The sequence below is a fragment of the Sturnira hondurensis genome, unplaced genomic scaffold, assembly GCF_014824575.4.
Source record: "Sturnira hondurensis isolate 20B ecotype Veracruz unplaced genomic scaffold, ASM1482457v3 Scaffold0008723, whole genome shotgun sequence".
NCBI lineage: Eukaryota > Metazoa > Chordata > Mammalia > Chiroptera > Phyllostomidae > Sturnira > Sturnira hondurensis.
Genome location: NW_028081354.1, coordinates 453,149 through 476,040, shown reverse-complemented (window position 1 = coordinate 476,040; position 22,892 = coordinate 453,149). Strand labels below are relative to the sequence as shown.

The following is a 22,892-nucleotide window of genomic DNA, read 5'->3' as shown; positions in this document are numbered from 1 at the left end:
CAGCAAAAAAGGTGTTGCTGGCCTCAGCTTTCTTACCTGTAAAATGGGAATATTAATTATCATAGTAGCTACCCAGCTTAGTGCCCAGAATGTTCTGAGGCTGAACTGCAGTAAGATGCCAGCAGGAGCACCTGGTGGAGGCGGAGGGATGGTAGCAGGACCCTGTCGTGAGACTGACAATGCAGAGGGGATGACACACAATGAGATGCAGGCCCCCTGCCCTCCCCCTGGCATGGAGACGACAGAAAGAATGAACTGCTCTGGACAAGACTGTGGGGACAAGACTTTTTGGGACACCCGCCATGGCCATCTCAAGTCTCCACTTCAATTCTCTGCGCGGCTGAAATGGAAAAAAATATGGGAAGAAAAAAAGCTCTTCCATCTCTCCTCCCTGCCTACCCTGATAGGGGTGCTGTGGTGTCAGCCACATTTGGGCATAGGGTGTGGGGAAAGAGAGGTCTCAGAAGTTTTGATTTCATCGGCACAAAGGGATCAAGAGGCCCGTGCACGTGGTGGAGGGCTCTGAGGAAATGTAGAGGCCCCATCTGGGATGGTTCAACATACTCGAATGTTTACCCGGCTTCAAGGAAGCCAAGAGTCTGGGATTGATTCACATTCATTTCAGGCTCAAGGTTAAAGACTCACAACCTCTTTTAATTTCACTCTCTCTTGCTGAACTCTGTGTCCAGGGTTCTCTAGCCCTCTAGGGAAACAAACACATGGAATATTCAGAAAGCAGAGAGGTCTAGGGTCCCCCCACCCCAGAAGCAAGCCATTTTTCTCAACAACCCAAGACTGCACTGAACTGTGTACCAACATGCTATTGAGAGGTCCAGCTTTCCTTCCCTTCACTCCTCCCCCTAAAAGCAGCACACTCCTTGCCCTTGTAGTCCTCAGAACCCAGAGTCTGAAGGGGACATGGGAGTAGGACAGGCCCTGTCTAGCAGGGGCAGAGTCCAGAAAGTGGCCGGTCCTGGGGGTAGGCATCCGATGCTCATAGCTTGGTTGGTTTGAAGGAGCAGGACTCTCACAGATGAACATGGAACCTGCTCCAAACTTGCTAAGTACCAAGCTGGCTTGAGATGGGATAGGAATTGAGGGGAATAGGCAGAAGGGCTGTGCAGCTTGGCCTTGGATGAAAGAGCTGTACACTGATTTTGTTCTTAATCACCAGGGGGAAGGTGCCCTTCTCCCCATCCCTGCCAGGCCGGCGAGATTCAAGAGCAGAGAAACAACCTTCCTGGTCTCTGGACCCCAGAGAATTGGAGCTCTTTTGGTGGATGAAGCTGTGAGTGTGGGCACTGGTTCTGGGATGGAAATTCAGCCTCTGTGCATTCCAGTCTGTGGGCCTGTCTAAGAAGTGGTGTGGAATGGTGGGGAAAATGAGGAACTTTGCAACCTCTTGCCCCTCACTTTCTGTGTGATCTTGGGCAAGTCAGTCCACTTCTCTGAGCTTTAGTGTCTGTTTCAGTTAAATGGCTGTACTAGCAGACCCCCCGCCCTCCTATTTCAGTTGCGAGGCATATATGAAGTGAAGGATGTGGATACCTACTTGGGAAGATGTTGGGTGAGGCTCAAATATAAGGTATTAGGGGTGTGTTATCAAGTTTCTGAGGGAAAAACAAACTTGTTTTTGAGTAAGTCAGAAAAGGAAAGTGAGAGAGTAGACTGGAGTTCCCTCCCGAACATTCTAGATGCCAGTCCGATAGGACTGGTCTCTCATCACATGCATTTGCCTGCTTAGGACCCCCCACGTCACAGTGGTGCTGGGGGAGGGACCTGTGATGTGGTGGTGGGGTTCCTCACTGCAATGCCATGAGTCAGAAGTGAGCCCAAGCACACACTGGCTAGCCCCTGGCCTTTGTGGCCAGTTCTTGATAAAACCAGGTGACAGTGGTTTGACTCCTTTCAGAGCACAAAGCCCCAGGGGCTTTGACTTGGCATGCACCTGGCCATCCTCTCTGCTAGAGAACCTCAGGAGGAAGACCCTGCTCAGACACGGGAGGCAGCCCATCTCGCCCAGTCTTACTGCCTAGCTACTTGCTTCATACCTCCCTGTTTGAGGAAAGCCTTTTGGCTTCTGAAGGGACCCTGCTTGGTATTTAGAGGGCCCTCAGAGTGACTGGGGAGCAGAGGATGTGACATTATTTCAAAACTATTTCAGCAAAAGAGGAATGAGGGAATATTTATTCAGAGTTTGCATTTGTGACTGTATTGACCAAAACGTGTGTGTTGAAACCACAGAGTCTGTGATCCCTTTGGAACCAGCACCCATGGGCAGGGGACAGCCAGGCTCTTTTTGAGACCATAAGACAAAGAAAGAGTCCAAGGAGGGACCCAGAATTATAGACTGAGTCTACTAGAGAGGGTAGGACTGTAAGAGTCTTAGGGAGGCGTGGTTCCTGGAGGAGAGGCAAGGTGGTGCCTGCGGGGGAGGGAGTTGAGCCTGACCAGCCCCTTTGGGTCCTTTGAGAGAATGAAAGGCCAAGGCCTACGGGCTCCTTTTCTAAGACTGTTTGAAAGTTGGGGTCACCATGGGATAAAGGGGATCAATCTGGTCTGGAAGGAGACTGGCTTAGAGATAGGAAGTGAAGTGTGGACAGAAATGGGCATTTCTCTGAAGAAGTGCTAAGAGCTGACCAGGAAGTGCTAAGAATGGTCCCAGGACCATTCTTACTGAATGATTTTATAATGACAGAAGAACAGATGAGAATTCAATTGCCAAGGTTTGAGATGATGGAGCTCTTTCTCCTAGACTGTGGAAGCTATTCTAGACTGTGGAAGCTAAGAGGAGGGGGGTGAGCTAAGGGAAGACTGACAAAGAACGTGAGGCAGAAATGCCAGGTTGGCTCTCAAAAAGAGCCTTGTGGCCATTGTGAGGTGCCACACTTCAAGAAGGAGGCTGAAGCAAGACGGGACAAAGAAGTAAGTGTGCACTCAGAAGCTAGATTTCCAGTGGTCAGACCCCGCCAGAGGGATGTAGGGTACAGGTGTTACCAGCAGGGTGGCAGGGACCAGAAGGAACGGATTCTTTCCCAAGTGGCTCTCCAGGACAGAACACTTTTGGTCACTGTGTAGGACAGGAGGCGTCACTGAGCAAGGCCAGAGCTAAGCTGATGCAGAAGTTGGTCAGCTGAGTGAGGGCCTCCCACCAAGGTGAGGTCTCTGATGTGAAGGGGTTAAGATGGGACCAAAGTGCTTCCTGCCCTGAGAAAGCCTGGCAGTGATTTCCTAGCGATACCTCATGGAAATGTGACTCTGGACACCACCTGCTCAGATGTACCTGCACTTCACCTTGGCTAGTCTGGCCTCCCCATCACTGTGTTAATGGCTTTGTGCTAATGAATGAACCAGGAGGGGCTTCCCCACCTTTCCTGCATGCTTCTTCTCATTCTGCATGCCTGGCAGAACTGCATCCACTGAAAGGTCATGGGACGTGGGCACAAGCCATGAGCAGGCTCTTTGTGCCTTGCGCCTCCTGCCAGAGGGCCCGGACGGCGTGGTTCCCACCCAGCACACAGGCCCTCTCCTCTCAGTGGCTGGTGATGTGTGTTATGATGTTTTGTGTTTGGATGGGGGTAGAGGCACCTGATAAAGCATCAAAAGATGAGGTCTGGAGTCTGTTCCTCCTCAAAGAGGCCCAAGGGCTGGCTAGATGAGTACACTGTAGCCATCTGAGAGGACCAGAATGGGCTCCCTTGCTGTTTAAAAGGGGCTCACTGGAGACAAGGAAAGGGAGGCAGGTGGTAAACAGAGACTTCTTATTTTCTCAGGGACCTGAAGCCACAAGAGTTCAGAAAGATCTAGACAAGGCCAGAGATGAGAGACCCAGGTCAGAAGAGGTGGCCTGAGGAGATGAGCTCACAGCAGGGAGATGATGGAGGGGTCAGGGCCCCGGGATGTCTCTCAGGTAAGGAAGGCAGGAAGCCAAGGGTTAGACCAGATCCCTTAGGGCCTTCTGGTACCCAGCCAAGATGTGAAGCTTAGCCCACTGCATTCTACCTGAGGTCAAGCTGAATGGGTTAGGGGCCGTGTCCCTTTTAGGAAGAGGTCAGACCTTCAGTGTGCAGGGAAACGTGTGTGTAAAGCAGCTGATGCTGTTAGGTGTGCAAGGAGGGAGGGCAGGGTTCTGAACCACTGGGCGCAGAGCCTCCAGTCTGTGATCTCCTTGGGGACCTCAGATTGTCTGTGACCTCTGACCTACAGTGACCCCTCTCTTAGCTGAACCCCACTGTGACTGACTGTGACCCTGAGGGCCTTGACCCATGGTAACTCTTCGCTGACTTTGACTGCAGACTGTGACCTCCTGGCCAACTTTGATCTTTGTTCTTGTGGGCCAGGCTTTTTGTGACTGAGTATGACCCTAGACTAATTTTGTGACTGAGTATGACCCAGCCATGGCCTGCACCCTGTGGCTGACTGCTCCCCCTTGGCTGCTGTGGCCTTGTAGTGCACTGGGACATTTAATTACTGAAACCTCCCTGACGGATAGTGATCCTTTGACTGACCCCGACTTTTTGACCACTTGCAACCTTTGCGACCCCCTGACTGACTGGTTGTAATCCTTGACTCTGACCCCAGCCGACCCTGGCCCACCAAGTGACTGCCACCCCATGGCTGGCTGTGGTTGCCTGACCGACTGTGGCCCCTCAGCCCCCAGGCCTAGCTGTGGCCAGCTGCCCCCCTGTCCTTGGCACCCCGGCCCCTGCCCGCCGGCCCGCCTGGCGCTGTCAGTGGCGCCCTAGGCGGGGAGGATTCACACTCACGCCCAGCTGCAGCAGGAGGAAGGCTGGTCGGAGAGGAAAGAGCATTGGACAACGACACGTGACTAGGGCTAGAGAGATTGGCTACGTCCTGGCTCTGGCTGGTGACGGAGGACTGTCTCCGCAGGGCCCCCTGAAAGGAGGCCCCGCTCTTGAAAGTATTGACTACTTCAATCTGCAACGGAGGAGAGAACGAGACAAGTTGCGAGGAGAACGAACAAAACAGCTACACGACTGACAGGCGCAATGCCACGAGAACAGCCGCAGCCACGGCAACAATGACAACGTCACTGAAACCAAAACAAAAAGTACCAGACACACTCCAAGGCTCTGACAGACGTCTGCTCAGCTCCGGGCCTGTCTGTAGGCCCTGGGGTCCCCAGAAGGACACAGGGCTCGGCCTTTGTTCTGCTCTAGTGGCGCAGGGGCCAGTGGGCCGGGCTGGGGGCTGGGGGTGATGAAACATGGAGTTGGGAAGCAAGAGGGGTGGAACCTGAGTGGCACGGAGGGGGCTCTGGGTCGATAGACCTTGGCCATGCCACTTATGAGCTAGGTGCTTGAGTGTAGTTTCTTGTCCTTCAGAAGGGGCAATGCCACCTACCTGGCAGGGTTATCTGTGAGTGGCAAAGCACCTGGCCCACACTGCTGTAAGAGCCAGCCTGGAAAGGCACTTGTGTCCACTCTAGATACTACAGTCCCGGTGTCCTGCAATCTGGAGACCTCTGAAAGGCTTTCGGCTGGGTTGGTGACAGCACCAGGGCCTCGTGCACTGAGAGGTGCCCCGGAAGGCTGGGTGCTGGGTTCTTGCCAGGGAGGAGAGCCCAGGCTGCATCAGGTGGCCCTGGATCTGAAACCCACCTCTGTCCCCCATCCCAGCTTTCGGAAAGGGCTGTCTCCTGAACTTCAGTCACCTCTGAAATTGGAGGAGGCATACCTACCTCTCAGGGAGTGAAGGAGGCCAATGAGGTGCCTGGGACAGCACACTGTGGGTGGGAGGCAGCCCAGGTAACCTACTCTTTGTTGTGTTTGTTAAATGAAGTGCTGGACCACCAGGCGGGATGGAAGTGGGGGCTCTGCAACTTCCCAGAGTGTGATGGGCATTGGGAGGCCATGAGCTTGCCGGATGCAGCTCTCCCAGGTGGTCTGGGTAAGAGACTGGCCGTCTCTTAGTTTCAGAGACCCTTCTATCCCCCATTTCATGAGGCTGTGGAAGCATGACGTGAACTACAGCCCCTCCCTTGGAGGAGGGGCGAGGGGCTGGCTCCTGTGAGAGCCTGCAGCGCGTGGTGGGTATGCTGCCTGGTTGTGCGTGTGGCACAGCCACTCAGTCTCTTTTGGGGGGGAACTTGCTCTGGCTGGATGTGTGTCTGCAGGTGTCTTTGGTGTGTGCGTGTGTGTCTGTAGGCGTGGGGAAAACCAAGCTTTGCTCCACAGAGCTGTCTTGAAACCTGAAGCCCACTGTGGAGGAAGAGGACGGGTGCAAATGTGTATAAGCCCCTAGACCTCACAGGCTGGTCCCTGACCCCAGGAGAATCTGGGGCCAACCCTGGCCCGAAGCCACCATCCCGGCCCCAGAGGGCCCAGCCTCTAGCCTTGCACTGTCCCTCCTGGAGTGGCCCTGTAGCTCTGATTCCAGCCCCCCTGACTGGAGTCCCTCAATCACTTCAGCTGTCAGGGTCAACTCCTCCCCTACCCTCGGGGCAATCCCCTGGATCCCTGACTGACCCCTTGCTAGCCAAGAGGGTGAGGTGGAACGTTCCTGAGGAGGCCACTGCTTCTTCAGCAGCTACTCGGAGTGTGTGTGAGGAAGGCAGGTGTGTAAGAAGTCGGTGAGATGGCGAGAGCAGGTCTGGACCCTGGCCTCTGTGGCCCTGGGAGGTGGTATGGAGCACGCCTGCCCACCTGGCCAGGTGTGGGCCCAGCCCTGGGAGCCTCCTGTACCTGGGTTTGGATCCGATTCAGGCCTCGGAACCATAGGATCTGGCCCCGCCGCAGCTCTCGCTCAGCGTGGTCTATCTCCTCCACGTCCTCATTGAGCTCCTCCTCTGGAATCTCCTCCTTCTGTGTGAGCCTGCCTGCCTCCTTGAGGAACTTGAGCCTGCTGGTTGGGATGGTGGCGATGACCTGCAGGGGACCCAGCAATGTCAGGGCAGTGGGGCTGGTCCCTCAGGCAGACTCCCTACCTCCCCTTCCTCTGACCCAATTACCTGGTTACATGTCCAACTCACTCCTTAACTCCTCCCAATCCAATCTTTAAATCTCTCATTAATTTGCTTTTTCATTCACTCCCTCATCCAGAGTCAGGGGGACACAGTGGAAAATCTTTGCTTTCAGGAGTTGGGCAGATATGATTTTGAATGCTCCAGACTGCACTGGTCATGTGACCTTGGGCAAGTCATTTAACCTCTCTGAGCTCTGGTCTCCCATCTGTAAGCTGAGGTCAGTTCTCAGGGCTGGAGGGTAAGTGAGATGCTGTGTCTAAGTTGCTGTGCATGAGCCTGCCTGGCTGGGCTCACTGCTGAGGTCACTAGGTCCTGCGTCTTCCTCCTGAGCAACAGGGGCACAGGCCTGGGTGCCCTGGCGGGAGCCAATTCAGGGACTTTGAGAATGACTACCTTCCACAAAAGGGGAGGCAATGTGGGAAGGGGGAGCACCTTCATGTTTATTTTTCCTCCAAAGGGTTTGTCCATGGGGCTGAGGAGAGGCAGGCGCCATGGGGAAGTGGAGGTGCCAGAGGTTAGAGGCCCCTTACATTGCTGCAGGGATAGCCAGGGGCTGGCCTGGACACCCAGCCCCAGGGGTTCCCTGGGGTGTGTGGTGGGCACTGCCTGCTGGCATCGTCCTTAGGTGTTAGGAGTGTGCTCGCCCAGAGAGCTTGAGCTCTCTAAGAGTGTGGGCTGTGGTGCCCCAGAAATGGGATTACTAAGTCAAATCCAGTTTATCAACTCTCCAAAGAAGCCCCCAAATTTAAAGAAGTTTCTTTGGGATGAAACTGAACTTTGTTCTTTATCATCTAGTTAATCTCTGTCATTGGAGTGTTTCACTAAAGCTTGGGAACAGCCTGGAGGCAAGAACATGGTCTCAGGCCCACTGGGCCCCTGCCTGGCTAACAGGGCACTTTGGGACAAGCCCTTTGGCTCAGGCCCAGGAGCTCAGGGCATGTCTCGAAAGCACCACTCCCTGGACAAGGTGTCTGAGCTGCACCGTGTGAGTACAGTGATGGGTGTGTGTGCGTGTGCGCCTTGGCGACTTGGGCAGCCGTGGGAAAGGGAACTGGTGGGAGTTGTTCTGGGGTCACAGCTGGAAGGGCTCCTGCAAAGCCTCCAGCTCAGGGGTCCCCAAAGTCAGGAGGCTCTCTGATGGCCGCAGACACAGCACTGAGTAGCTCTGCCATGGGGCAGAGTTTGCCCTCATGTTCCCTTGGGGCCTCTTAAGGGGCCTCCGCCGGTGTCTGATCCCCACTCACTGACCTCCCCTCTACACCATCAGTGCCACCACACACCTGACCTCCCTTTTCAACAACCAGCCGCCCTTAGGCTGCGAGCCCTGGTGGGCTGTGGCATCCAGTTAGTTTAGTAACATTGTGCTCATTACATTATTTTCTGTTGGCTTCTATGTCTGTCAAGTGATACTGATTTTCTACTCATGTTAGTAATATAAAGTTGTCTTTTAAAATAAATTTCAAATGAAAAAGCCTGATGTGACTGAATGAAAACATTAAGTAAAAAACAGGACCAGTGGTACCTAGAAATATGGCAAAAATCGTAGTGATGGAACCCAAATGACAAGCACTGGGGACCTGGGCCAATTCCCATCGCTCAGAGACAGGGAGGAGCTTCTCTGGGGTCATATGCAAGCCCCTGGCAGAACTGGTACCCATTCCCGGGGCTCCCGGGTTCCCCGGCCAATGTTCTTTCCCTTCCCCTGCTAAGAGGAACTTCCTGCATCCTACCCAGAACTTACCTGACCCCAGACGAGCTCTCCTAACCCAATGAATATACACCACAGCCACTGGTCCAGCTGCAACGGAGCACAGCTGAACGGCTTCCCCCCGAACTGCACGATCACTATCTGGAGGCAAAAGGGGGCAGAGACAGAGATGGAGAGACAGGCCGTCAGGGGCCAGCTCACAGGCCTGGGCTCTCAGGGACTGTGGCGGGGCTCTGGCTGCCCACTGACCGCCCGGGCCCAGGTTAGGGTGGCAGCCTGGCTACCTGGATGGCAAAGGTGCCCAGCACGATGGTGCAGAAGATGGGATTCCGGAAGATTCCCTCAAACACATTACGCTCCCCGTGGATTTTGCGGGCGTTGATCTCGTTGAAGAGCTGCATCATGACGAAGGTGTTGAAGATGATGGTGTAGTGTTCTGAGGGTGGTGAGTGCAGGGGGGCGTTCCTCCCACTATCGATCTGGAACATCTTCTCACCTGCCAAGCCCAGAGTGGGAGTTGAGCGGGGGCCCGCCTGGGGGAGACGCTGGGCGTGGCGCAGGGTTCTCTTCTGAGCAGCAGGGTGGGCAGCCCAGACAGCAGGTGTGCTCTGGACACGGGGACGGGGAGGCCTGTGCTGTGGGTGCCTGTGAGTGCGAGTGAAGGGCTGACACAAGCCGTATCCTCTGGGGGAGAAGGACAGGTGCACTGTCTTCCACTTTCTGCAGAAATAGGATAAAGGTGGAGTGCTGGCTGTCTCATCAAGTGACACTGCTTATAAAAAGTGACCCTGATTGACAAACTCCTCTGGACTGGGAGGACTTGGGGTGAACAAGGAATAGCTGGTGAGAGGCCATGGCTTTGGACTCCCTGCAAAGTGCTGCATTTTGTAACAGAGCACGCCCCTTGCTGAGACCTCTGGAAACTCATGGGGCTATTATAAATATCAATTTCTACATGGAGGTTGGGGCTTCTCAGCCAGGCTGGCTCCAGACTCACCCATGGTGCTGCATCTTCTTACACCTGCTGTCACACGGAAGAGGGCAGAGTAGCCCCCCGGGGGCTATGTGGCCATCTGCTGATGGCATGCCTGTGGAAGGCGGTGCCAGGTGGGCCTGTGGGGTTTTCTGGGTGTGAGGTGTTCAGCTGAACCCAAGACCCCTGAGGGTGGGTGCTTAAGTGGGAAAGCCAGCAAGTGAGCCAGGGGGCTGCCCTCCCCTCCCCTCCCTTGCCTCCAGCTTTCTCTGCGAGTCTCTTTCCCAAGGCTGTTCACGCTGATCTTGACGACAGTCCTGCCAACATATCCCCTTTGAAATGTATGGAAAATGACTGTCCTTTGAGGAACGAGATACACGCCCCACCCTCATCTGCACTCTGGACTTCAAGGCAACTGCTCATTGGTGTTGAAAGTCCAGCTTGAGGAGGCTCATGCGGAGGGAGTCTGCCCAGGCTGGGGACTCCCAACTGTCCCCAACTTTCTGGGTGACCATGGACAAGCCCCTTCCTCTCTCTGGGCCTCTATTTTTCATCTATTATCTGGGGGTAGGCTTTGCCTGGATCATCTCTGAAGCACCCATGGAAACCAGGCCAGTCTTAGCCCCAGCCAGACTTGGTTCTGCCCAGAATCCCCCCCCCAGACCAACTGCATATGCTTGGGCAAGTCACCTCACCTCTCTGTGCTCAATGCTACTATTGTAATGTGGGGTGATGGCAATGGTGCCTGCCTCACGGAGTGGCTGGCAAACTAAACAAACGTGTTGTGGAAATAACTGGTGGGTAGGCAGGCGTGTGGCATTTCTCCGAGGAAGCCTCACTGAGGATATCTTCCACGGGGCAAGGGTAATGTGTGGGAATGGGTCAGAGAAGGGGCCAGTCCCTTCCCCCAAGAGCCACAGGCCCCTATGGGGCTGGCCTGAGGGGCATTCATTGGCATTTGGGCACTGCCTTGCATGGTGTATAGTCAACGTTCAGAGCTGTCACCAGTGGGGAAAGCCTGGGTTTGGGGTTGGCCAGACACAGCACAGAGCCTGGCTCTGCCCAAGTCTTGCTGTGTGACTTGGAGCAACTAACTCCACCTCCCTGAGCATCCATCACCCATTCGCAAACAGGACGGCAGATGTGAATCCAGGACACTGGGCCTGGGCATGGTGCCCACATGGGGTGGGGTGGGGACTCACCAACGAATAGCAGTGTGAAGATGAGGGTGAGCTGGTAGACGGCGTGGCCCAGGATGTTCTTCATCATGGTCCGCGAGATAAGGGGCTTGTTTCGGCCATACGGCTTCCTCAGAAGCAGGGTCTCGGTGGGCGGCTCAGTGGCCAGTGCCAGTGAGGCAAACGTGTCCATGATGAGGTTCACCCAGAGCATCTGCACAGCTTTCAGAGGGGAGTCCTGGGGACAGCGACCGTGGAGAGGGCTGTCACAACAGAGGCTGGCCCCACCTGCTGCTACCAAGTAAGTGCCTGGTATGGGGCTTATCACTGGCGACTAAGCAGCTTCCTGCTGGAGCCTTGAGGCTGCTCTGCCCAGTGGGTCTGGCCTACCCCTGAGACCCTGAGCAGGCGCAGAGCAGGCTCCTGAGGCTTTCCCTGGAGAACAGCCCAGACCTGCCCACTTTGGCTGTGTTATCCCACAAGGACAAAATGGATCCCCCCCTCCCCCCGCCCCTAATGGCCACCAGGTCTCTGCCCTCTGGCAAATTAAGCCACATCCTTCCTCCCCTCCATGAGTCTCACCTCTAGGCTGAGGCCAAGACCTCCTCCCAACCTCTAGCATGAACCCCCTCTCCTCCACTTCCCTCTGTCCAGAGCCTCCCTGGTACCTCTTTCCTCTCAGCTGTCAATGGCTCAGGTCTCTCCTTCCCACCAGCAGTGCCCATGACCCTGTCCTGTTTTCACTGCTACTCACTTTCTCTTTACCCTTTATCTCACTTTAAGTTAAGCAATTGTGTGTATGTATGATTCTAAAAATAACATGATTTCATGGTAGAAAATTTGGGCACTTAAGTAACAGCAGGAGCTAAAGCCCATCAGTGATTGTACCCCTCTAGGTTCCCACTGCCCGCAGTCTGGCGGGGGGTCCTTCCAACCTCTCTGCCCGAGACCGGGATTGCACATCCACACTGTTCTGTGCAACCATGTCACGCCGTCTACACTGTCCAAAGTTGCGCAATCTGTTTCCCCCTCCTTCCTCATAGCCCTGGATGCCATGTCTTCGGCAGCCAGACTATGGCCTCTCCGTGCCCCCCAAAGGCCTTTCCCCAAGGTCTACAGTGCCTTACTTGTCACAGTCAAGGAATGAATTTCCCAGCTTCATCTCACTGGCCTTCCTGTGGCGTTTGGCCACCGCCTCCTCCTTGCACCCCTGACCCCACTCTCCTCGTTCTTTCTGATCGTTCCTTTCCTCCTCCATCTCCCTCAGGCTGCCTCTCCTCTTCCCTGCCTCTTAAATCTGCGCTCCCTATAGCTCCTTCCCAGGCCCTGCTCTCTTTCTAAACCTGCCTCCCCTGCAAGGCAGGGGCCCACCTCTCCCCAACATCACCCTCTTTCCAGCCCAGACCTCTCCCTGTGGCTTTAGCCTGATCCACTGCTGAAACACCTCCTCCAGGAAGCTCACAGACCCTGAGCTGCTCCTCGTCCCTTTGTCCTCTCTGTGGAACTGCTGAGGCCCCCTCTGTCTGCACCCGGACACTCACTCACCTCCTAGGTGCTTATCACAGCCCCTTCTCCCGCCCACTCTCCCACATCTGCCTTGGCACAGTCACATCATGCTCCCCACACCCTGCAGCTTCTTCCTACCCATCAGCCTTCACTGCTTACTACATGCTCCTTGGGGTTAGTGCCTGCGATATCCCCATCAAGGCCTCCATGACCCTGCCCCCAACTCAATCTAAAACCTTATGCAAACTGACAGTCCTCTCAGAACCTCAGTTTCCCCATCTGGCATCCAGTTGGTCTCTGAGAAATATTGTGAGTTGCCATGTGGTGGGGTGTTCCCCAAGCCACCACTAGAGGGAGCTTCTCATCCACAGACCAGGAGAGGAGGCCCTTGGGAGCAGAAGGGACACCTTCAGCCACCCCCAGGCTCTGACTCTCAGGGCTTGAGTATTGGGCACTGCCATGTGTATCCCCAAGGGATCAGAACAAAACAGAGGAGAGCAGTGTTCTAAGGGCCACATGGCTCTTCAGGTCAGTGGTGGCCTTTGGTCCTCTGGGGGTTTCCTGTGGGCAGAATCTTGTCTGCCCACAGGGCCACTAGGAGGGGCCAGGGCTTGGAATACCCCTATTTCCTCCCCAGACCTGCCTGGTCAGCCCCTGGGAAAGGCAATGGCAGGTACTTGGCCTGTCCATACTCCGAACCTCAGTTTCTGCCCCGGTAAAATGGGGATCGTCACTGTTTCTTGCTGCATGGGACTGGGTGAGGAAGCAGTGAAGCTGCAGATGTTGGGGCCTGTGGTTAGCTTTGCCTGGGTTCAGGACCTGCAGCTGCTCAAGACCCAGACTGAGATCCCAACAGACAACTGCCTCTCCCAGTGACACAGAGGCCTGGACTCCCTCCTGCTGACCCCAACTGGCCTCAGGAACCCAGGCAAACAGGCCTAACCCAACACACTGTATGTCAGAACTAGCCCTCCCAGCTCCTTGCCCCCATCTGGCTGCCAGATCTCCCTTGCCTGCCTCATTCTGGTCCTTTATGAGGCTAGGAGCTCCACCTTCCGTGAGGACTGCCTCCCCTGCCTCCTGGAGCAGGGGCTTGGACTGTGCCTGCAGCAGGCAGATGTGAAGTAAGGCCTGACATCTCCCACTTGCTGGGCAACTTTGGGCAAACCCTGCCATGTCTCCGAGCCTCATTTCCTCTGCCCCACGGGGCTGGTGCCTGCCCCAAGGTCTGTAAAGCAGTTTCTGGCCCTTAGCGGGTACTCCACTGATGGGCACAACCACCTGGGTCTCCCATGTGGGTGTCCGCCCTTCCCCAGGCCCTGGCATGCTTCACCTGGCCCACTCCTCGGAGGACCCACCTGCGTGATGCAGGCACCTGTGAAGGCCACAATCACAGCCACCACGTTGACTGTCAGCTGGAACTGCAGGAACTTGGATATGCTGTCATAGACGTTGCGGCCCCACATCACTGCCTTGACAATGCTGCTGAAGTTGTCATCTGTCAGGATGATGTCCGAGGCCTCCTTGGCCACGTCTGTGCCTGCAATGCCCTGTGGGGATGGGGACAGGAGCCTGGGTGGGTCAACGGAGGAGGCAAGCAGCTCTAGTAACACCGTCTTCACTGTCTGCACATCCTCAGTTCTACATACCCCCCCACATAAACACACCCAATTGCCAGCACTGCCAGATCACCTGGGAGCATGCACAGGTACATAGAGACGTGTTGCACACACACATGTGTTGCACACATACATACACTTACTCCTAACAGACCTAGCCCCCTGGCCTCTGCTTTCAGGAAGCCTCTTCCTGGTCCCTTCCCCACCCCCAACCCAGATCCATTAGTGCAGGGAACCTCCCTCTGCCCTTCCTGGGAGACCCTGGGGGCCAGGCTGAGCTTCACCAGCCCTGAGCACATAAGGTGGATACTGGATGAGCTGAGGTGAACTGGGGGTCCTGCACTGACAGCCTGAGGCTGTATTGTCTATGGTCCCTTAACCTTCTGCCCATGAGCTCCTGCCAGATGCTGCCCTGGGCCCCCTGCAAGCCGCTCCTACCATGGCAAAGCCCACGTCTGCCTTCTTGAGTGCAGGACCATCATTGGTGCCATCTCCTGTCACAGCCACCACCTGCCGCTGCTCAGTGTGTGTGCTGTCGATGATGCCTGTGGGATGGGGAAGGTGTGTCTCAGGGCTGTGGGTGCTCCATGGGGCAGGATCCCCAGGACACTGGGCTGGGCACAGCGTCCTCTCTAGCCTCTGCCCTGCCACCCCTGCCCCTTGTGGTTGTTCCCAGCTCCAGACTCACCCATGTCTCCCAGCACCAGAGGGGATGTTGGGCACCTTAGCCCAGTGCTGACTTGCAGCTCTCCATGGTCTAGGCCTCCTTGCCTGTCCAGAACCCTCTCTTTTCTCCGTAGCCCACGGCCACACCAGCAGCCACCCTGGCCTGTGCTCCAGGGGCTCTAGGGTTTTGCCAGGGTCCTACCATGAGCTCCACCTGTCTGGGAGGTCCAGTCACACCTGAGGTCTGGCTGTGCCATTTGCCCATGACCCCTGACCCACTGTACTCTCCTTGATCTCCAGACATTTATCTTCAATAAAATCCCCAACAAATTACAGAATGGACAGATGGCACATGGTCCCTGTCACTGAGCTGGGACCAGTTGAAAAAGATGGGTGAAAATATCACTGGGCACGTGTGGAGTTTATGGACAGAGATTTGCGTGTCATCCCTGACATATCCCCCTCTCATTTCACACATCAAATGTATCACCAAGGCCTGAGGGTCCTGGCTCAGAAACCCCATGGAGTCCTCCCACTTCTCTCTGTTCCCATCCCTTCTACCACCAGCATCTCCATGCCCCCTCGATAACCCCAGGCTCCCCTTCCAATCTGCACAGCAGCTCCAGGGTCCTCCTAACACCTGAGTCTGAACCAGTTCCTTCGCACCACCTGAGAGTCATTCTTCAACTGCCTGCTTGGTCTCAGAAGGACATCTGCATTCTTGGCTCTGCTCACGAAGTCCTCCATGGTAAGGACTTGCCCATTCTCTGATCACCTCTTCTCTCATCCCCACCACCCCTGATCTGTGACTGAATTACAGGAATGGCTCTTGGTCCTGCAGAGCCGGTTCCATTTGGGCCCAGAAGTCTTTGCCTCTGGGCTTTCATAGTGCAGTTCTTTGCCCTGCCTGAAACACAGGGCCTTTCTCCTAGACCACATCCCGCCTTTTGTGGTCTGTGGTCTGACACCAGCAGAGGGTCTCAGACCACCTTTCTTATTTCCCAGTGCAGCCTTTAGCTCTGTGTAGAGAAACCAGCTACCTAAGTATCTGCTGGATGGGCCCAGGACCATGGATTCCAACAGGGGAAGGCCATGGCTACCAAGAGTGGCTGCACGTGGTCCTCAATGAGCATTTATCAAGACAATGGGTGAGTGAATGAATGAGCAACTGGATAAGAAATGGGGATGAACTGGGGTTCTCCTGCTTGGGTGTCTGCAGTTCTGGGGTTCTGTGTTTTTGTCCCCAGGCCAGATTATCCTTCATTAATGCCCTAGGGCAACACCTCTGGGAAAGGAACCCAAGATGTCCTAGAGATGACCTCAGCCAGAAGCCTTCCTTGTATGGCCACTTTACAGATGAAAAAATTGAGTCCCAGAGTGGGAGGGAATTGCTTCAGATCACAGAGCAAATCAGTGGCAGAGCCAGGACTGAACCCAGGGCTGTGGGACTCTGAAAGTACCCAGCATCTGGCTACTTGGGTGGGCTCAGCAAGGGGTGTGCCTTCTCCCTGGAGGGAGACAGGGAAGGAGAAGGATGTGGGTCGTTGGCCTCATCTCTCAGGCTGCTCTTCCCAGGATAGCCCATCCTTGAGGGCCTAGTTACAAATGTTGGTTAGGGGCCTCAGAGACCAAGCAGATTAAAGTCTCAAAGTCCCAAGCTCTGGGGCCAGACAGAACATAAGTAAAGCCCATGAAGTGGGCTGAGTGTCAGACAATATGGAGTGCCAATGGAGTAAAACGTGAGAGGGCAGGGTCTCTATAAAGTCACTGAAATTCAACATAGAAAAGTCATTATACCACCCAAGTAAAACATGCCTGTGGATCCCATTCAACCTTCAGGCCATGAGTTTTGACCCCTAGATATGCTGCCCCATTGCTTCCTATAGGAGCTGAAGCCCAGAGAAAAGATTCACATCCTCCTGACCTCACTGTGGCCCTTAGGAGCCCTCCAGGGCTGCAAAGGGGATGAGATCAGGGTGTTCTAGGTATGGGGAGCCCCAGGCAAAAGCCCTTTTGTCCTGGGAAGAAGTGGCAGGTACCTGGGAGAAGGGTGTGGAGAGGCCTGGCACCTGGGCTGCAGAATTGCCCGTGTCCATCCAAGTCTTACCTTTGACCAGTGTGTGCTTGTCTGTAGGGGAGGAGCGAGCCAGCACCCGCAGCTTTGGCCAGATCTTGTCGATTCGCTCTTGCTCAATCTGGAGAGGGATGTGGAAGGGGGCAAGTTGGTGGGATCAGGGAGAGAAGCTGAGGTCCAGAGAAAGGAGGGGACTTGCACAGAGTCACTGGGCTCTTGGCACATTGGCTGGCTTCTGGACAGGCATGCAGCACCCACACCTCCCAGTCTGCCATCCAAGCTCACACCTCTGAGGACCTGGGCCACGTACCTCTCCCTTTTCGTTGCGGATCCTCTGATTGAACTCTTTGCCCTCAAGGCACAAGAAGTCCTCCCCAGGATGGATGATGCCACACTTGATGGCAATAGCCCGGGCTGTGTTGATATTGTCTCCGGTGACCATGCGGACTGTGATGCCTGCCCGCTGGCACTTTCGGATGGCTTCTGGGACCTGGGTGGGAGGGCAGGGGCCATGGGAGTGGGCACCACCTTGGGAAGGCTCTCCCTGCCTTCATGGATTCCAGATTGAGCCCTGCTCACAGACAGTTCCACTATAAGGCGCCTAAGATGATCTAAGGAGATACTGATGGCACATGGATCATCTCTACCCCTGCTTGTCCCATGCCAGGCATTGTTAATCGATCGTGGCACCCTCTGATTAAACTCTGAAGTGGTCTCAGAATTCTTTGCAGAGTTCCAGGCAGCCATCACCTATCAACTGTGATAGTCCATCCCAGGATGAAACCAATGCTATCCAGACCCGGGCAAGGACTTTGAGAAAGATCCCAATAAATTGTCCCTCAGATCTCTACCCAGGTCAGAGTATAGAACACTCTACTATTTCCTGCAAAGTCAATGATAAATATGTTTGTGTATTATGGGTTTTTTTTGGAGGGGACATTGAATTTTATTTATAGAATGTGGTACTGGCTTAGAATAAATTGCAAATGACCATCTCATGTAAAATATGACATTTCCCTGTGAGAGTAAGACCTGCCTCCTGCCCTCTCTGTAATGACTGACATCTGGGCCAATCAGGCCAGAGCAGAACTAGCCAATCAGAAGCCAGCAAGGCCACACTCCTGCCCAACCACCCAGTTCCCAACCTTATGCAGAGCTGTGGATTTGGCCAGCAATTAGGATGCAAAAGCCAGCCTGGAGCTGCCAGAACACAGATCAACTTTACAGACAACACAGAACAACTGAACAAAATTCTTCCCCATCAACAGCGATAATAAAATAGTAAAGCAATATTTACTGCAAAGAATTTTTTTTTTTAGCATGAGAGGAATGTCAAGGGCAGAAAATCCTGTGTACTGAAAGACCAAAGCATTTCAGACTCTCGGGCCTTGCGGGGCTGAGTCCCACAGCCCTGCCCCTGCACATCCCCATGCCCAGGAGCTCACCCTGGAGCGTCCCAAGGAGCTGACTCTGCCAAGTTGCCTTTGAGAGAGTGTGGAGACTGTTTTAGGCTGAAATGTGTCCCCCCAAAGACACGCTGAAATCCTCATCCCCAGGACCTTGGAATGTGACCTTACTTGGAGGTAGGGCCTTTACAGAGGCAATCAAGTTAAGATGAAGTCACTGGGGGGGGGGGCCCTCATCCAAGGTGACTGGTGTCCTCATGAGGAGGGGAAATTTGGACATGACACGCACACTGCAAGGAGGCAGAGGTCGGGGCGATGCTGCTGCATGCCAAGGGGTGCTGAGGATGCCAGCACAGCACCGGCTGCGGGGGGAGCAGCCCAGGATCGGTCCTCCCCACACAGCCTCTGAAGGACTGACCCTGCCGACACCTTGATTTTGGACTTATGCCCGCCAGAACCATGAGGCAACACAGCTCTGTTGTTGGAGCCACCCGGACTGTGGCATTTTGTCACAGCAGCCCCAGCAAATAGAAAGAGTGAGAATATTGGTCCACTGTGGATAGAGTGTAGAAGGGGACAGAATGGGAATGAAAAAAATTCAATAAAACCTGGCTGGTGTAGCTCAGTGGATTGAGCGCGGGCCTGCGAACCAGACAATCGCGGTTCGATTCCCAGTCAGGGCACATGCTTGGGTTGCAGGCCAGTTTCCGGCAGGGGTCAGTTCCCTGCAGGGGGAGTGCACCAGAAGCAACCATACATTGATGTTTCCTTCCTCTCACCTTCCCTTCTCCTCTAAAGATAAATAAATAAAATATTTAAAAAAAAATTCAATAAAGATTAAATTAAGAAAATAATATTGATTCAAACCATACCTATTGATAACTCCTGCCTGCTAATCCTCTTTCTGACCTCAGGATTTTAAGAATAAGGATCAACCTTGAAAATATGTGGCCTCTGTCCACACCTGTCTATACCACCATCTTAAGTGAGGTCACTGTCTGGATCTTCCTCAGTCTCCCTACCTCTGGCTGTGCCCCTCTCCCCTCTTTCCAGTGACCACCAGCAACCTGAAGTTCAGCCCTCAAGGTCACCCTCCTTCTGGAGCTCCACCTGCTACTTGTGGAGAAAATCCAGACTCCTGAGAATGACCACCTGGTAGTCGGGTGAGGGACAAATGATGTGGAGAGGCAGGGTCCGGGTCCAGGTAAGGAGGCCTCTCTGGCTATGCGTTCCCTGAGAGACCTGCTCTGTGGTGGCAGGTAGTGATCTCCCTGTCACTGAGGGACTAGCACAGGTGAACTGACCACATTCCCTTGTAGGTGTATTTCCAGGGCCAAGGAAGACTCTTCTGGGGTCGGCTCAGGAATGGGGATCACATGCACCAGGTCCCTGCCTCGTGCCACAGCAGCTGTGTGCATAAGCAAATGTGACCTCTTTATACGGGGCCGGAGGGAATGGGGATGTGGAATGTCTAAGATCCTGTTTACATAATCTATCATGTCCTCATAATGCCTGTAGCCTGTGCTGCAACTCGCTGCCGTCTTCTGTCCCACAGGATAGGAAAGATCCACCGTTCTTTTGGGAACACATACTTTTTCTGGCTCCTGTGCTGAAAGAAGTAATTTAGGTTGTTTGTTTCAAAGAAATTGGAAAACTATACTCTCCACTCATTGCCTAGATCTCCTCCCAGGTGTTTCTGACAGATGGTCAGCCTCTGCTTGCATGCCTCTGACGACAGGGTGCTCACTGTCTCCAAGGCTGACTGCTTTATGGTGGAACAAGTCTATCGTGTCCTTGCACATATTTCACTCCAGTGTTGTTTTTTCCAGATAAGACAGTGACTACTCTGGGGCAGACCTACTTGTATGGGGACAGTGTCTTTGTCTTTGGTAAAGATCTGTATAAAGGGCTCTGGAAACACAAAGGAGTGTGCTGTTACTGTAAAAGGAAGTGGATGGGGAGGAGAAATCTCTGAGAGCTTCCTGGAAGAGAAGACATTTGAGCTTCTTTTGTTCAGCTAACACTAACTGAGGCTCTGGTGCCTGGCACACTGCCTTGGCTGAGGCTACATAGATGAGCACTTTATTGTGGTCCTGGCTGCAGAAGACTGTCCCATGAAGTGCAAAGGCAGAGAAGGTGGAAGGGGACTGCAGATCAACCACTGTGGGTGATCTGGAGGGGCTGAGGCTGAGGGGGGACCATGAAGCTGAAGAGGGGCCTGAGTTCTGAAGGCTCAGGAAGCAGGGACTTGCTCCCTCAGGCCTAAGAGGTATGGCAAATTTTGAACTGGGACGAAGGTGATTGGTGCCATGTTTTAGAAAGACTTGTGCTTTCAAGACTGTCTCAGGGAACTAAACTCTGCCTCCCTGGAACCACATCCCCAGGGTCTCCCCCAAATAAGTCAGCTGGGGAGCAAAATGGGGCTGATTATTATGGCCTCCACACTTTTGTCCTTGCAGTGGAAGTTTCCCTGCTTCGGGATAGAGGACTCGGGGCTTTGCTCTGGGTGCAAACCCAGCCTTGGTGTCCTCATCTATAAAATGGGGATGATAGTCTCCACCCTTTCGGCGAGACTAGAGGATTCTGTGGCAAGAGCCGAACAGCACCAAACAGCCACACACTCCTAGTCTTCTTCTTCTTCTTTTTTTTTGCTGGGGGAGGGCAGAGATGCAGAGGGAGTGTGTGGATGCAGATGCAATGGGGGTGGGGGGAAGTGGGCATCTGGGCATGAGGAGCCAGTGTTGTGGAGTGGGATAAGTGGATACCCGACCAGGACTCTTGGGTCAGGTACCTTACATCCTGTGACCTGTCTCAGATGTGGGGGAATTTGAGACAGACCTGGAAACATCCGAGGAGCCTCCCTGGCCACCTTGAGATGCTGCACTTCCTTTCTGGGCAGAGGCCCTCCTAACTGGACACCTTTGCTGTGCTCCAATCCTGTCCTGCATCATGCTCTTGTACACTACGCATCTACATTCCTCTTTCACCCGATGTTTCCTTAGGCTGTAGGCTCTGGAGGGCAGCACTGCCAATTCTCAGAACACTCCAGGGGGCCTGGCACAGAGAAAGTGCTCTGTAAATGTGGGGCACTGTGAACCATCTTTGCGGTTAAGTCCCTTGAAGTCCCTTTGCGGAGGCTGATCCCGCCTGTACCTTGCCTCATGTCATGACCTGGGACATGTGATTTTATACATAGCTAGGTGAATGGATTTAGATGGGGAATGCAAATCCTTCACAAATTAGCTCCAAGATCTGTTTCTGGCTTTCTTCTCCCTTACCAATTCACCTGGGGTATTCACTAATTCCCAAGATTTAGCATCCCTTCCCACTTGCTTGCCTTTGCCTGTGCTGTCCCCTCTGCCTAGAATGTCCCTTCTTTCATTGGAAATGCTCTTTATTCATGAAGCCATCCTTGCTTGCTCCAACCCAATAAGACACTTCCATCACCTGCTCCTAGTACTTCTTCCTATTGCTCACTCATTCATTTATTTGACAAACAGCTATTGAACATTTAATGGTTTTGGGCACTGGGGATCCAGAGATGATTAAAAATCATGCCCCAGAGGCATCAATCTGGTTGAAATATGCTTTCCACATAGATAATATAGCTGTAAAATTTTTTAAAAGATTCCTTCTTTTGCTAAAATTATCCTATTTCTCACTGAGAAAAAACAGCTAGGAAATGGGCGCTTCCTGTTTTCATTAAATAAAGGCTTCTAAACATCTGCTGTTTCTGGCGACAGCCATTGCCTGTGACTCCGAGGGCTCCCACACCCCGGCTAACCCAGCAAACCCAGACCACTGTCTCCTGATGGCTTTACCCACACTGGCTTCAATCAGCTTCGGAAAATGTACCTGTGGTAGCACCTTAGGGTGCTAAGATGGAAGGGACTTGGAAGGGACTTGGAAGGGACCGGAGGGGCACCTGCACCAAGCTCCCATTTTATAGATGGGGAGACTGAGGCATAGAGAGGGGCAGACTCTGGATGACCATGCTGCCAACAGAAAATGCCAGGGTGTTTGGCAAGTCTGTTTTTATTTATTCTGTCCTTTGTCTTCTTGAGGAAGGAAGGCAATCCAAGATTTGCCCCCTTGACAGATGGGGAAACTAAGGAGCCAGAGTTTGTTTTCCTATGGCAGTTGCAAAGCGAATCCGAGCTTGCCTTCAGGAGCTGAGAGGTGGTCCAGGCTGAGGTTCTCATTCTGGCTGGCCTCAAGGCTGCCCTGGAGAACCTGGCACAAAGACATTCACTGCAGGCACAGATGTTCCCCAAGGACCATCCAAGAAACTGGTGAGGGTGGATGCCTCTGAGGTGGGAGCTGGGGAACTAGGTGTGGCATTGGGGCTGCTTCACCCCAATGTGCCATTGGACCTTTTGAATTTGGCTCCATGTGCGTAAAGTACTTAGCCTAAAATAAAAAATAAAAACTACACCCGCCGGTCTCTCAGGCCTTGCATCCATCCACCCCTGCCCTCTGGGAGGTGCTGAATCAGCAGGTCAGAGCTTTATATCTTCAAGTAATGACACCAGTTTCCCTGCTTTGGGATAGAGGACTCGGGGCTTTGCTCTGGGTGCAAACCCAGCCTTGGTGTCCTCATCTATAAAATGGTGATGATAGTCTCCACCCTTTCGGCGAGACTGGAGGATTCTGTGGCAAGAGCCAAACAGCACCAAGCAGCCACACACTCCTGGTCTTCTTCTTCTTTTTTTTTTTTTGCTGGGGGAGGGCAGAGATGTGTTCCTTGTGAATGCCCAACCTTCTCACTGTTCCTATG

At 53.8% G+C, this 22,892-nt stretch overlaps 1 protein-coding gene across 10 annotated transcripts in view; it reads right to left on the bottom strand.

Moving 5' to 3' along the window:
* ATP2B2 (ATPase plasma membrane Ca2+ transporting 2) overlaps positions 1–22,892 on the bottom strand; it is a 467,640-nt gene that overhangs the window by 7,125 nt on the left and 437,623 nt on the right. For 6 of the 10 annotated variants that reach the window (XM_037055587.1, XM_037055588.1, XM_037055586.1 and 3 more), the window contains 8 exons: positions 17,020–17,199; positions 16,743–16,830; positions 14,408–14,514; positions 13,709–13,900; positions 10,869–11,082; positions 8,978–9,189; positions 8,727–8,834; positions 6,705–6,887 (listed from right to left, as the gene is read on the bottom strand). In XM_037055587.1, the coding sequence (XP_036911482.1) occupies positions 6,705–6,887; positions 8,727–8,834; positions 8,978–9,189; positions 10,869–11,082; positions 13,709–13,900; positions 14,408–14,514; positions 16,743–16,830; positions 17,020–17,199 (1,284 nt within the window). Of the gene's footprint in view, positions 1–648; positions 704–4,762; positions 4,939–6,704; positions 6,888–8,726; positions 8,835–8,977; positions 9,190–10,868; positions 11,083–13,708; positions 13,901–14,407; positions 14,515–16,742; positions 16,831–17,019; positions 17,200–22,892 lie in introns of those variants that run through there. The other 4 variants (XM_037055591.1, XM_037055594.1, XM_037055595.1 and 1 more) reach the window with 2 other exon arrangements.